Source organism: Megalops cyprinoides, chromosome 12, assembly GCF_013368585.1.
Source record: "Megalops cyprinoides isolate fMegCyp1 chromosome 12, fMegCyp1.pri, whole genome shotgun sequence".
Taxonomy (NCBI): Eukaryota; Metazoa; Chordata; class Actinopteri; order Elopiformes; family Megalopidae; genus Megalops; species Megalops cyprinoides.
Window position 1 is genome coordinate 8,859,362 of NC_050594.1, and position 13,247 is coordinate 8,872,608.

Genomic DNA, 13,247 nt, shown 5'->3' on the forward strand with positions numbered 1-13,247 from the left:
TTTTCATTTACTTTTCTTCCATTGATAGTCCCCCAATCTGGCAACGTGGGTCTGACCCCGCCTGTCATTGATGCCAATATCAAGCAAAGATGATCAATAACAACAAGAAACCCCCTCTCTGCTTTACATTTGAAATTTTGTACTTGTCAGTGAATTTCCCACATATCGGAACTTCTTATCGCTGTAGATGCCGCAACGTCTATGCTACATGCAACCCACCGGAACTTTCTCCCTTCACGATAAACATCTCCCTAGAGATTAACTGTCTCTGGATTTACGATCCCTGCCGACCACGCCTCCGGTGTAGTCGTGGTTCGACAGTGGCCCCGACTGCGAAAAAAGGCGAGCCCGTGCGCCGGCGCCCGGAAAACCCCGTCGACGCGAGCGAACTCACGGCGTGAGCGAAGCCGCCATTTTACATCCTTGAGAGTGACAGAGTGGAGCCGGACTCGTGCCGGGGAGTTGTGCACCCATCTCCTTTTTTTAAAAACTCCTTTTTTTTCCTTCCGAAATTGTCCATACCATACAGTTTAGTGACTCATTATCAGGTAAGAAAAAATGTTTACTATACTGTCAAGCGGACAAGTTGCAAAGTAAAACGGCTGTAGGTACTTGTTCAAACTGTATGATTAAACAAAGTAGAAACTGGTTTGGGATGGATCTTGGGACCGGCTTTTTGAAATGGACTCCATTTAGCCAGCTAGTCTAACAGCTATGTGGCGGCACGTTGGCCGACTGGGCCTTTACGTGTTATAATTTAGACTGATTGTTTTGGAAAAGTTGACAAAAAATGTCATGGGGGTTAATGCTGTTTTATTCATTCATATGATTAACATCGCTAGCACGCTAAATTTCACTTGGCTTGGAATACTAAGTAGCTAACCAACTGTCTTGAGTTAACGTTAGCTAGTTAGCTAGATGTGGGGTAGTTTGTTCAGGAGTTAGCCAACTTAGCTAGCCTATTATTGTAAGTATTAGCTACTTATCTAGTATCTAATGCTGGGCCTTTATATACGCTTTTGATTCATAACAGACTGGCATAGCTGAGGTCTTTGGGTAGATAATTTTAAGAACTGAAGCGAGCGAGAGCGCTCTTATTAGTGGTAGCCAACTAGCATTGAGGTGATTAACAGTGCCTAGCTAACTGTAGAGTCGGGTTGTATAATACCAAACTGTTACTTTGTGTTTGCTAACGTCGGGTGTTTTAGGTAGCCAAGTTAGACAGCAGTTTGCCATGCATTGTTTGTAAGCTAGCTTAATAGCCATACAGTTAGGTAGCAAACGCTAGTTAGCCACCCATTAAACAATGGTCAGGCTGCTGCCTGGGCAGTTAATAAATTTGTTTGTTGGGCAACTTGTTAAGATACTGAAAAAGAGCTAGCTAACTGGACCCGGCCTTCAGTTTTAAGGTAGTGAGATACATTAGCTACTAGCTAGCTAATGTGTTTGTCTGTGCACTGTTTTCGTTAGCTAGATTAGCTCGTTGCAGTGCATTGTTTTGCTAGCTTGTTCCTAGGTACATAGGGCTAGACGAAGTACCTATCTGCAACGTTAGTCTGTTTAAATTTGTAGCAGTCACTTAGCCAGATCACTGGCTAGTTATCTTGCTGTGATATCTGGCTAGCTACCGGAAACTGTGGCGGTGTAGGAAGGAACACGTGTACCACTGCTGTGCGCTGCACATCGCCGAGGACGGCGGGTGTGGATGGGCTTTGTTCGGGAGCGGTGCTGGCTGCCACTGTATTCGCGACGGTAGCTTAGCTCAAGGCGGGGAAGCTGTCAAAATGGTTGACATAATCTCCCAACAAAAGACCCGATCACGCGAAAGTAGAAGCTTGCCCAGTGTAAGAGGCAGCCGTCGCTTGCTAGCAAGCTAGCAGGCTAGTGGCTGCTGTCCCAACTGTAACACCCCGTAATGCAACCAGTTAGACTGTTTGGCTCCATGCTTTGAGTAATAGTATTGCTGGCTAGCTTTTGTGAAGTATAGAGTGTTCCGAAAATTCCTGGGTGCCCCAGTGGTTCACATGGAAAGAGAAGCCATCCTAAACATTAATGTAGTGACAGGATTGATCCAGAGCCGTACTGCTGTGTGATGCCGAACTCTCTAGTTTTACTAAGGGTATGGTGGCTATGATGAGTTAGCCAGCTGCCGCGTGTATGCTCATGCATTGTAATTACATGAATAATGACCCCGTCATCTAACATTCTTTGACCCCCCTCCCCCCAACTTTTGGATTAATTTGGCTCATTGCGTTTGCACAGATTTCTGGAGACATGGCCACAGAACATGTAAATGGAAATGGTACAGAAGAACCCATGGACACCACTGCTGCAGTTACCCATTCTGAACACTTCCAGACTTTATTAGAAGCTGGTTTACCACAGAAAGTTGCTGAAAAACTAGACGAAATTTACCTAGCAGGTAAGGCTCACCAAACACACCCCCAAAGCGTGCTATTCATGCAATCTTTATTCCCCCCCACACACACTTCGCATGTGCAGTTGCATCCAGGATTCCCCTTTAGCTAAATGTGGGAATTGGGACACTCAAGCAACTTTTTGTGGTTTCATAACAAAATGGGTACTGCAGACTTTTAAAAGACAACCCCTCACCCCTCACATTTGAATACTGCAACATCAGTGTGGGGCATAATGTTGTTTGTGTTGTATGTCTGAGCAATGGAAGTGCTGTGGCATGTAATAGTATTGCGTCATCACTTGTTAATGAACTGGGCTTGTAACCATAAGGTTGGAGGTTCAGATCCTGGGAGGGATTCAGCTGTTTTACCTTTGTACAGGGTACTTGAACTCAGTGGTTGCGGTTTGCATTCAGCTGTGTAAATGGACAAACATGCAAGGTTGTTAAGTGCAAAGCAAGCGAAGGACAGCATTGTTTTCCTTCAGAGAGAGATAAGGGAGGCCTGGTGCATTTCTTAAAGGCAGAGATCAGGGGACGCCTTTGGGTGCTGTAATGGGGGGGGGGGGGGGGGGGTGGACAGCCAGATGGGCACATGCAAAAACAATAGCAGCAGCTGGCCGAGGCTGGGACAGGTGACATGCCCTCCACGAAAAGCGGACCGTGGACAAGCTAATTATAGCGGGGAGTGGGGGGTGGAGGCAGCGAAGATGATGGTGTCAGGTTACACCGTCACATCTGCTGTGATTAGCCCTGACAAGGTGGAATAAAGCCGGGCTGCTCAGCGCGTTTGCCTAGAATAAAATGGGCTTGTCCCCTTTAGCGTCTTTGTTCCAGGAGCATCTTTGTTCCTTTCTCTTCCCTTCCTTTTTGGACAGTCCAACGGATTTTTGTCTAACGCTTCCAAATAAAATTGAAAAGGGAAAAATTTGCCTCCCTTGGAGCACAGAAAGACGCAGGTTTCTGTCCCAGCCACGGGAACAGATGAACCGTCGTTTTTTGTGGAGTTGGACCCACGGTGCTTGTAATCTTGCTTTGATATCTTCTGCACAGTATTCCGTGCTTTTGTGCAAATCTGTTGTCGTGATGGTTCAGGGCCCAGGTCTGATTGGATAGAATGAGATGTTTGTGCGACGTGTCTGTCCCTTGTGGAGCGCTGACATGCCTCCTGTGCCTCCACAGGCTTGGTAGCGCACAAAGACCTTGATGAAAGGGCGATAGAGGCGTTGAAAGAGTTTAATGAAGACGGCGCCCTGCAAGTCCTGCTACAGTTTAAAGACAGCGACCTTTCACATGTTCAGGTGCGTATATGAAGGCAAGTCACAGGGAATGTCAGGACACAGTCATTTACTCAGGCACTCACTCACTCACATACACACATTCACTCCACACTGTTTCTCTCTCTCATGCACACGCGCGCGCGCACACACAAAAACTTACTTACTTGTACACATTGTCTCACAGGTGCACACTCTTCTCTCTTCTTTTTAGAACAAAAGTGCCTTTCTTTGTGGAGTAATGAAGACTTACAGACAAAGGGAGAAACAGGGGACCAAAGTGTCAGATTCCAGTAAAGGACCAGATGAAGCAAAAATCAAAGTAAGTCAGAATGTTGTGCAAACAGCTGCTAAGTAACCCTAACAAGGCTTGTATGACACCCCAGTCTCCTTGGAGTTACATTGCTTGTGATGGCGGTGACACCACCCATATATGCACCTCTGACTTAATGTAAATCCCTGCCTTCTCCCTCACTGCCATGAATTTAGCTGCAGCAAAGTTTGTTGATGTGTCTTGAAATTGTCACACTGTCTGGTTGTCTCTGAAGCACACATGGCTGTTTTGGTTGTAGTTAACAGTTAAGCATTTTAACAGGCCCTCCTGGAGCGGACTGGCTACACGCTGGATGTAACGACGGGTCAGAGGAAGTATGGAGGACCCCCTCCGGAGTCGGTCTATTCAGGAACCCAGCCCACCATAGGCACGGAGGTAAGGCCTTCGGCGAATTCCACTTAATCCCAGGGTACTGCTGGTGTTCCAGAATGATGAATTATGTACTCTGTCCTGGAGTAACATTTGTTACACTGATAGTTTACCGCTAAGATCTGACTGAACACCACAGTTTTTTGTCACCCAAGCTACTGAATGAGCTTGGTTTTCACTTTGAAGCCCTTCTACTTGTCATTTTAGTCCGGTGTATTTCTGCTGCCGCGCACGGCATTAACGCTTGGAAAAATGTGTTGTCTCAGATTTTTGTGGGGAAAATCCCACGGGATTTGTTTGAGGATGAACTGGTGCCACTCTTCGAGAAGGCGGGGCCCATCTGGGACCTGCGGCTCATGATGGACCCCCTCAGCGGCCTGAACAGGGGCTACGCCTTCCTCACATTCTGCACTAAAGAAGCGGCTCAGGAGGCAGTCAAGCTGGTACTTGTGCCCCATGTGTCCCCTGCATACACCCCTACAACACTGGTGCTATTTTTCCCCAGTATGTCCTCTGCATGTCTCCTACATACCCACATGCCCTTTATACATCCCCTACACCACCCTGCAACATATTTTATGTACACCATCTATATTCGTTATACACACCCCCTTTATCTCCTTATGACAAAGCTGGTCATTGCCTCTCCCATTAAAAAGGTTATTGTTTAAAAACACTTGAATGGAGATGTGGAAAGACATGATATTTGTTATAAATAAAGACAGTGTAAAACCAAGGAGGAAAACAGCCCTCCTCAGTTCTGTCCTTGCTTTCCCCTCTCTTTTCCCTCACAGCCCACCTTTTATCAGATGGTGGGTTTTGATCAGTTAGGCTGTGGTCTACCAGTTACACACACACCTGCCCTAATGCTTTTTTACTGTGTGAGGTGACCTTTTACAAAAACAGTTTGTGGTTTGTAAATAAAAACAAATGCGCATAGGGCCCTAAAAGCATGCATTCTTACACATTGCATGGATAAAAATAGGAAATAACTTAGTCCATAGTGATGGTACATACATCTTTCATGTCCCGTATATCTTTGCTGTTTTACCTCCTACACATAATTTATGTCACCTGTATGCACCCCTTCATATCTTACACCCACACATCACTCCTACTTATGCTTTCCCGGTATGTATCATACACATCCTTTGTATAACAGGTACATCTCCCCTATACTTTCTTTGTGTGGCTGACTTGTGTGAAGACTCTTTGGATCTGTGTTACTCACAGCTTACACCTTTCCCTCTCTGCAGTGTAATAACAGTGAAATCAGGCCTGGCAAGCACATTGGCGTGTGCATCTCCGTGGCTAACAACAGACTGTTTGTCGGTTCCATCCCCAAGAGCAAAACGAAAGAGCAGATTGTGGAGGAATTCGCTAAAGTCACAGGTGAGCAGGTCCTTGACAGATCACTATCCTCACTGCATAGTCCTGCATGTTACCCTGGATTATCATTAGATGAGCGATCAGTCTACTGTCAAGAGCCTCACCAGATGGTTATGCTTGCCGTCCCTTGGTGTTCATAAGAACATTTCATTCCTTTATAGTTAAGCACATTTCAAGTGCTGTTTGCCCAGCATAGTTTGAGAGGTAGTCCTGGAATCATTGTAACCACAGTGAGTTTTGCCTAGTTCGACAATTTTAAGTAAATGTTAGTTTTTTTTCCAGTCTTGCACAATATGCAGTTAAGTAGTTGTTAGGCTTAGTGGAAAAAGAAGTTAGAACAGCTAAACCTTTGTTTAACATGTCATTCAGAATTGGAGATAAAGTGCGTTGCGGTTAGATTAGACACCAGTCCCTTTAACAGAATACTGACCTGACTTTACCCCTTTGCTCACACAGAGGGCCTTAATGACGTCATACTGTACCATCAGCCAGACGACAAAAAAAAGAACAGAGGCTTTTGCTTTTTGGAGTATGAAGACCACAAGTCGGCTGCCATGGCGCGGCGCCGGCTAATGAGTGGCAAAGTGAAGGTGTGGGGCAATGTGACGGTGACGGTGGAGTGGGCTGACCCCATCGAGGACCCCGACCCAGAGGTCATGGCCAAGGTGAGGAGGCAGTGGGGGGGCTGAGGGGAGATCTCCTCCAGGGTTTCACCGCTGAGCGGATGGTGTGGTGTGCCCCCTAAGCCAGGGCACTCTGCTTTTTTTCAGACACCCCCTTGAGGCCACTTCCTGCATTGCTTTCACTTCTATCAAATATGCTGCCTCAGATAATTGTATTGGCTGTAACAATGGGCACAGAATGTCTGAGTGTTTTCACGGGGAAAACGGAATAGAAGCGCTGATATTTAAAGTGGTGGCACTACATAAGGGCTGTATTGATTGAACATTGTCACATTCTTTGGCGGCGGGGGGGGGGGGGGGGGGGGGGGCTGAAAATATGACCTCAACAATATGCTGGAAATCCCTGTGATCTTGTGTGACATTTTGTGGCACTGCATCCTCAGATGCTTTCTGTACTATGAACATTAGTTGGTAGGTGCCCCCAAACTAGATAAATATTTTTTTTAGTTCATCTAATAAATTTGCAGAATCAGCCAAAGGGGAAAAGCACAGCCTGTTTGAGCTTACCCATTTCCTCAGCCTCCTGTCTCCTTACATGGGTCTCCTGGCATTCTTTCTTCTGCATTTCTCTAACGGAGCCCTATTGCCTTTGTCTTGTGAATCACAGGTGAAGGTTTTATTTGTCCGCAACCTCGCGAGCACTGTAACGGAAGAAATACTTGAAAACACCTTCAGCCAGTTCGGAAAGTTGGAGCGAGTGAAGAAGCTTAAAGACTACGCCTTCATTCACTTCGACGAGAGAGATGGAGCAGTGAAGGTACAGAGAGGGATTTCTGTACAATTGAGTGGCAGGAATTCAATGTGCCTGTTGTGTCGTTGCACAGTGATAGTAACTGCTGAAATGTGGGAGGTGATTTAATGTTTTTCAAAGCTAGAAATAGCCTGTGAGGTGATGTGTAAACTTTTGAAAGGAACCTGACATGCTTATTCCTTTTTACTCGATGTGTGTGTTTATCTATATGTTTTATATTTTTTTATATATTTTCATACATGTATGATTGAGAGAAAATAAACATGTCTGGTTGACTGAGCACTCCTGCCGCTGTTGTAAAATTGTTAATAAAGGTAGGTACATACGCGATGATATAACACATTTTACTTCCATACAGTGATGGGAGCAGAAAAAATGTGAGGTAATACCCCTGATGGTCATGTGATGTAATTACCCCCACTGTCATGCAGCAATAGTCATTTCAGGAATTTGCCAGGTGATTTAATTTACGCTACTGTCATGCAATGGTAGTAAAGTCAGAAGTGTGTCAGGTGATGTAATCTACCCTGCTGTCATGCTATGATGGTAATGTCAGGAATGTGACAGGTGATTGAGTGTGGCCTACTGTCGTTCTACAATGACTGCAACGGAGATGAGAGAACGTGATATTCCACTACGGTTGCACTGTGGATAGTAAATGCAGGAATGTGTGAGGTGATTTAGTGTGGCCTACTTTCACTTGACAATGATCGTTATTGAAAACGGGAGATGATTTAATATTCCGTCCTGTTGTGCCGACGCTGGCCCGGCCGCGGCAGGGAAGGCGCGGGGAATTAACCGGCGCTGTCGCTGTCCGCAGGCGCTGGCTGAGATGAACGGTAAAGACCTGGAAGGAGAGCACATCGAGATCGTGTTCGCCAAGCCCCCGGACCAGAAGAGGAAAGAGCGCAAGGCCCAGAGGCAGGCCGCCAAAACGCAAATGTGAGTCAGCCGCTGCGCAGTAGGCATCACTGGAGACGCCCTTTTTATGGGTCTGATGGGGACATGGCTGAATTTGTGCAGTATTGCGTGTATGTGTAGGTGCAGGTGACCTTTTTAATGTCGCATACCGCCTTGTCTTTCCAAAAACAGCCCGGGTGTCTTTCAACAACCTTTTAAATTCTGATGTCCATGAAATGCTGCTCCCTCCAACATTTGGAGTCTGTTTCACTACACCATGTCAACTGACTTAATATGCAGAAAATCTCATGTTATGAGAAATTGCATTTTGGAAGTGTATGCAAAGTGGCATTTGATTGGCTGTGGGCTGCGTTACCCCCTCAAGACTTGGATGTCAGGTTTTATCAGTCACAGGAAAGTAATGTTGGATGTTGGAAGGCAGTAAGCCCTGTTGGCATTAAGTTGGCTTGTTTGTCGGGTTTTAAGCACAGATTCCCTCCCCTGACTCGATCAGGGAACGTTCGCTCATGATGGCATGGATGACTTGAGTATATGTGATATTTAGCATCCGCACTGCAAACGGTGCTCTCCGCATGCTGCCCGGTCTGTCTGCAGCAGAGGCAGGTTGTGGGAACGGTGTTGCATTGTGCAGAAGTGCACAGGAGCTGCTGACGAAAGTGAGCGCAGCCCACACTACACCAGCCCTGCTGATGTCATGGCCTGGTTACCGTCTCTGTTTTGTCTGCTCAGCAGTGGGGGAATCTGAAGGCGTCCAGAATTGTTCAGTGGAAAAAAGGAACAATACCTGATATCTCTCTATCAGTGCACATTCAACATTGGTTTTCATTCCTTGTTTATATATAATAAATTTGGAAACCCATGGAAATTGTTTTGAACATACCAAGCGCAAGCAGAACAGATGGCATGGACTAGGCAGTCTGGTAAATGCATGGTTTTTCCAGCCAAACGTTTCCTGTGGGTTTACATTTAAGAGCCATGCGAATGCGGGGTGTAGCCGGTGGCCTGTCCTACACGGTGCATTATGGGACTGTACGCAGAAGCAGCTTCATTCTGTGACACAAGCCCACACAACCTTTGTAAATGTCCACGATTTTGTTTGAACAGCAGTGGGGGTATTAGCTGTTTTTTGTTTTTTTTTCTTGTGGTTGGGACTTGTTCTTGTTTGTGATGAAGTTCAGGTGAAGACAGGTGAGGCATGTTTGAATGTGATTGGAGCCTTGCACATAAATATTTAATCACGAATATACAGGATTAGCTGTTACTCTGCCTTTAAACGTTCCCTCTCTTCTCCCCACCCCCACCCTCCCTTTTTTTTTTTTTTTTAAACAATGCAGGTATGATGATTACTATTACTATGGCCCACCCCACATGCCCCCTCCCTCTAGAGGCAGAGGCCGGGGTGGCCGGGGGGGCTACTCCTACCCCCCCGACTACTACAGCTACGAAGACTACTACGATTACTATGGCTACGACTACCACAATTACCGAGGCGGCTACGAGGACCCCTACTACGGCTACGACGACTTTCAGGCCCCAGTCAGAGGGCGGGGTGGGCGGGGCGGCCGGGGGGGCGGCCCCACCCCGGGCCCGTGGGCCCGCCGCTCCCAGGGGCAGGGCCGGCTTCTCCCAGCGAGGGGGTCCCGGATCGAGCAGAGGGGCGCGAGGGGCCAGAGGAGTCGCTCCGCTGAGGGGCCGCGGGGTACGTGCTTCGCGAGGTGGCCGCGGTGGAAATGTAGGAGGCAAGCGCAAAGCTGACGGGTACAACCAGCCAGATTCCAAGCGGCGCCAGACCAATAATCAGAACTGGGGCTCTCAACCCATTGCCCAGCAACCCCTACAAGGTGGTGATCACTCTGGTAACTATGGTTACAAGTCTGACAACCAGGAGTTTTATCAGGATTCTTATGGGCAACAGTGGAATTAGATCAAGCGTAGCAGAGCTTTGAGGGCAGAGAACATTTTCATACTAGCCTGGGGCAATCAAACGTCCCGAAACCAATGGCCTCATGAAACTTGAATGGCTACCTTTTTTATTTTCTATTTTTTTTAATTGGTGTCATCTGGCCAGATTTCTCACTTGTGTGTATATATATTTTTACCTATCCGCTTGGACTTGAACACTAGTTACACTCCCAGCTGCTTCTGGCGAACTTGTACTATTTTATTATTTTTAATCCAGTTTGGACATTTGGACATTTACTTTCACAGGCTTTAAGTGCAGTCTTTTTGGCTGTAGTGTTATATGTATATTTATAGCAATTTTCTCCATGTCTTAAAAGTAGGTTAACAACAGCAAACACAACCTTCAGTTTCCTGTATGAAATACAAATAAAATAACTATTTGTATGCTACTGAAGATAACACTGCTACAAAATAACGTCTTGTTATTTAAAAATATGGACCTTGGTCCTAGTTTTGGCTTTGTTTTGGCTTGTATCCTTTGCTGTTTGTCTGCTTGAATAAAATTGCACACAACCGTGTAACAAACTTCAAATTGTGTTTCAAATTCATGTTTCGGCAAATTTTTTCCACAAATTGCATTCAAATTTAAGGCTCCATGTGGAAGAAATGGACCAAGAGGTTTGCTTTCTCTAGCTCCATGCTGCAATGTCACTTTGCATGCCTTCAAATTACGTAGACCTTTTCAATTTCACATAGTGGAAGTGAGTGGACATTCTCTTTTAGCTGCTCAGGCTAATTATGTAGCTGCACAGCTCGTTTAGTGCCCATTTTGTGCTTTCCTTTAACACAGAGCACCAGTGCACAGTACACTGTGGAAAAATTGATTGCAATTTGATTCTACATGATGCACCCCCACAGGAGAAGATATTAATCTTTTGTCATTTTGAATTCGGAAAACTTCCATAAAGTCTTAGTGCACTTTTGCACAGTTTTCACTTTTGTGCAACAAAAAATTGTCAATTTGTAATTGGCAGTGATTGAAAAAGCACAATTTGATTTTGATGAAGGGCTTTTTTTTTTTTTTTTTTTTTGGAGACCCTGGTCATGGTTAACTGTCCGAACTTGCATGTTGGTATGATTATCATTATTATTTAAAAAGACAGTCTGTGCTACTCCTTCAGTAAGGCACGATGATTGTGCATGCAGTTCCTCAAAGCTTTTGCATCTAGAGTAAAGAATAACATCTGCTTTTGCTCATCCTAACTCACCTTTCTGCCCTTTTTCTGGTGTCTCCCTCGTTGGAGAATGCTGTGAAACTACTGATCTGCCCGCTGCTCTGAAAAACTTTCATCTGCATTTATGCATGAGACTCCAAGGGCGTCATAGTCCGTAGTGAAGTTAGTGGCCAGTTGTATGTTCTGTCTTTCCTCTTTGCTGTGAGGTTTCACTGGTGTGAGTGCTCTCATTAGGTGTTATGAGTGTGTGAGTTGCGGTGTACAACACTCTCCTAATTTCGTCCTTTTGTTACCTGGCTAGCAGGGAAAAGCGGTCGAGGCCGGTCCTGACCTGTTTCTCTGAAGACTGATTCGCTGCGTGAGGGTTACGCCGGAGCCTGCCAGCGGACACGACGGTAAGGTCGACGTGATGGTCCAATGATATTCCAGCCTTACAGAAGCCTGTCTCCCAGACTGCCACCTGACGAGATCGACGGAGCAAAATCGAAGACGTGTTACTTGCTTGGACTTTTTAATTTGTTCAGATAGGAGCCTTGCGTTTAGCAGAACTTGCCACCGTAGCTCCACCCCCCTCCCTCCCCCCCAAAAAAAAGAAAAAAAAAAATTGCCATTTTAAAATTATTGAAGATGTTCAGATTTTCTGAAAAGCATAGTCAACCTAAATACAACATCAAATGTATTTTTGCACTTTTTAAGTTTGTCTTAGTTTGAAGTGGCTCAAAAGGAGCTTGTTTTGCTATTGTACGTTTTTTTGTGCTAATTTACAGCTTTATGTTGGAATATCCATGTTTTTAATCTTAATTGTTTTGATTTGGATAGCTTTGAAGAGAACGTTTGCAGATTTTTTTTTTTTAAGCTGTAACCACCTGGCACGAAGAGTCAGGCATTCCAGGAAAGTGGTTCTTTTCAGAACTTGTCTTTTAAAGGGTTGGTTGACTACCTCAGTACAGAGGACTAAACTACCCTGTGTACTGTATATAGGGGAGACTTTATAGATAAAAACAGGGCCTGTTCTCCCATGAAATATGCACACAGGCAACAGCAGAACAGATGTACTAAATTTAATATAGTCATTTTGCTGCTGTGCTGACATTGCAGACAGTCAAACTGGGCATGTAAAATAATCTCATATGATGAGCCAGAACAGGCCCCGTTTTCATCCTATTTTAACTGAATGAGCACCTTTGCTCCTTCGGATTGTGTAGTTACTGGTTGTATGATAGTTTGACAAAAAAAAGTTACTTTTGTAAAAGCTTGAACATCAGAAAAAGGTTTCAAAGCCCTGCGGTGTCCCTTTTTTCCAATGGAAGACAGTACACCCGATGTTTTTTGTTTTTTTTCTAATAATACTAATGCAGAGGTTGCATCGAAGCAATTATGTTCAGTACTGCTACAGTCCCATCTGTTGTACAGAGTTTGTCCTAATCATGCACACCTCTTCATGCTCATCCCTGGAACATCCTGACGTGTTGCCTTTTCTGCCAAGCTCCTTGAACGTGCCGAAAGGTCAAGTGTCACGCCTTGGCAGCACGCAATGTTAGTTGCGCTAACCAGAGAAGGCTGGTGGTCGTCCAGTTTAGAAGGGGATACTGCGGCTTTGATTCGTACTCCATGCATTGCAAAAAGGAGACTGAACTACTCACCCCAAGTTTGTACACAGTTAACTCTCTCAGCAAGCCTACCATTACCATACACCTTTGGAAAGAAAAGATGTTACCAGTTTTAAATATTGTTGGTGGCCAACAACGTTTTTTTGCATTCCTGCAAATAAATTGTTTTATACTGTAAGATGCGGTGAGTGTAACTTATTTTTGTAATAAAGTTTTTGATTTTTATCTGTGTCTTAAAACTGCTTACTGTGCCAGATCTCCAGAGCTATAACCTGAATCGCCCCTTGTGTGTGCGTGTGTGTGTGAATCCCAGTTCCCACTGATGTGTGTTCTGCAATGGATATTTCTCTTTAATTCAAT

The 13,247-nt window shown here is 45.2% G+C and overlaps 1 protein-coding gene across 1 annotated transcript; it reads left to right on the forward strand.

Annotated features, from left to right (window-relative positions):
• Positions 1 to 413: 413 nt before the first annotated feature.
• LOC118787045 (heterogeneous nuclear ribonucleoprotein Q-like) lies at positions 414 to 10,978 on the forward strand. Its single transcript, XM_036542449.1, is given in 12 exon segments — positions 414 to 548; positions 2,263 to 2,422; positions 3,599 to 3,717; positions 3,908 to 4,015; positions 4,289 to 4,402; positions 4,663 to 4,839; positions 5,653 to 5,788; positions 6,242 to 6,450; positions 7,076 to 7,225; positions 8,040 to 8,161; positions 9,475 to 9,706; positions 9,708 to 10,978. Coding segments are annotated over 11 exon segments (1,872 nt in total). The 5' UTR covers positions 414 to 548; positions 2,263 to 2,274; the 3' UTR covers positions 10,065 to 10,978.
• The last annotated feature ends 2,269 nt before the right edge of the window (positions 10,979 to 13,247 follow it).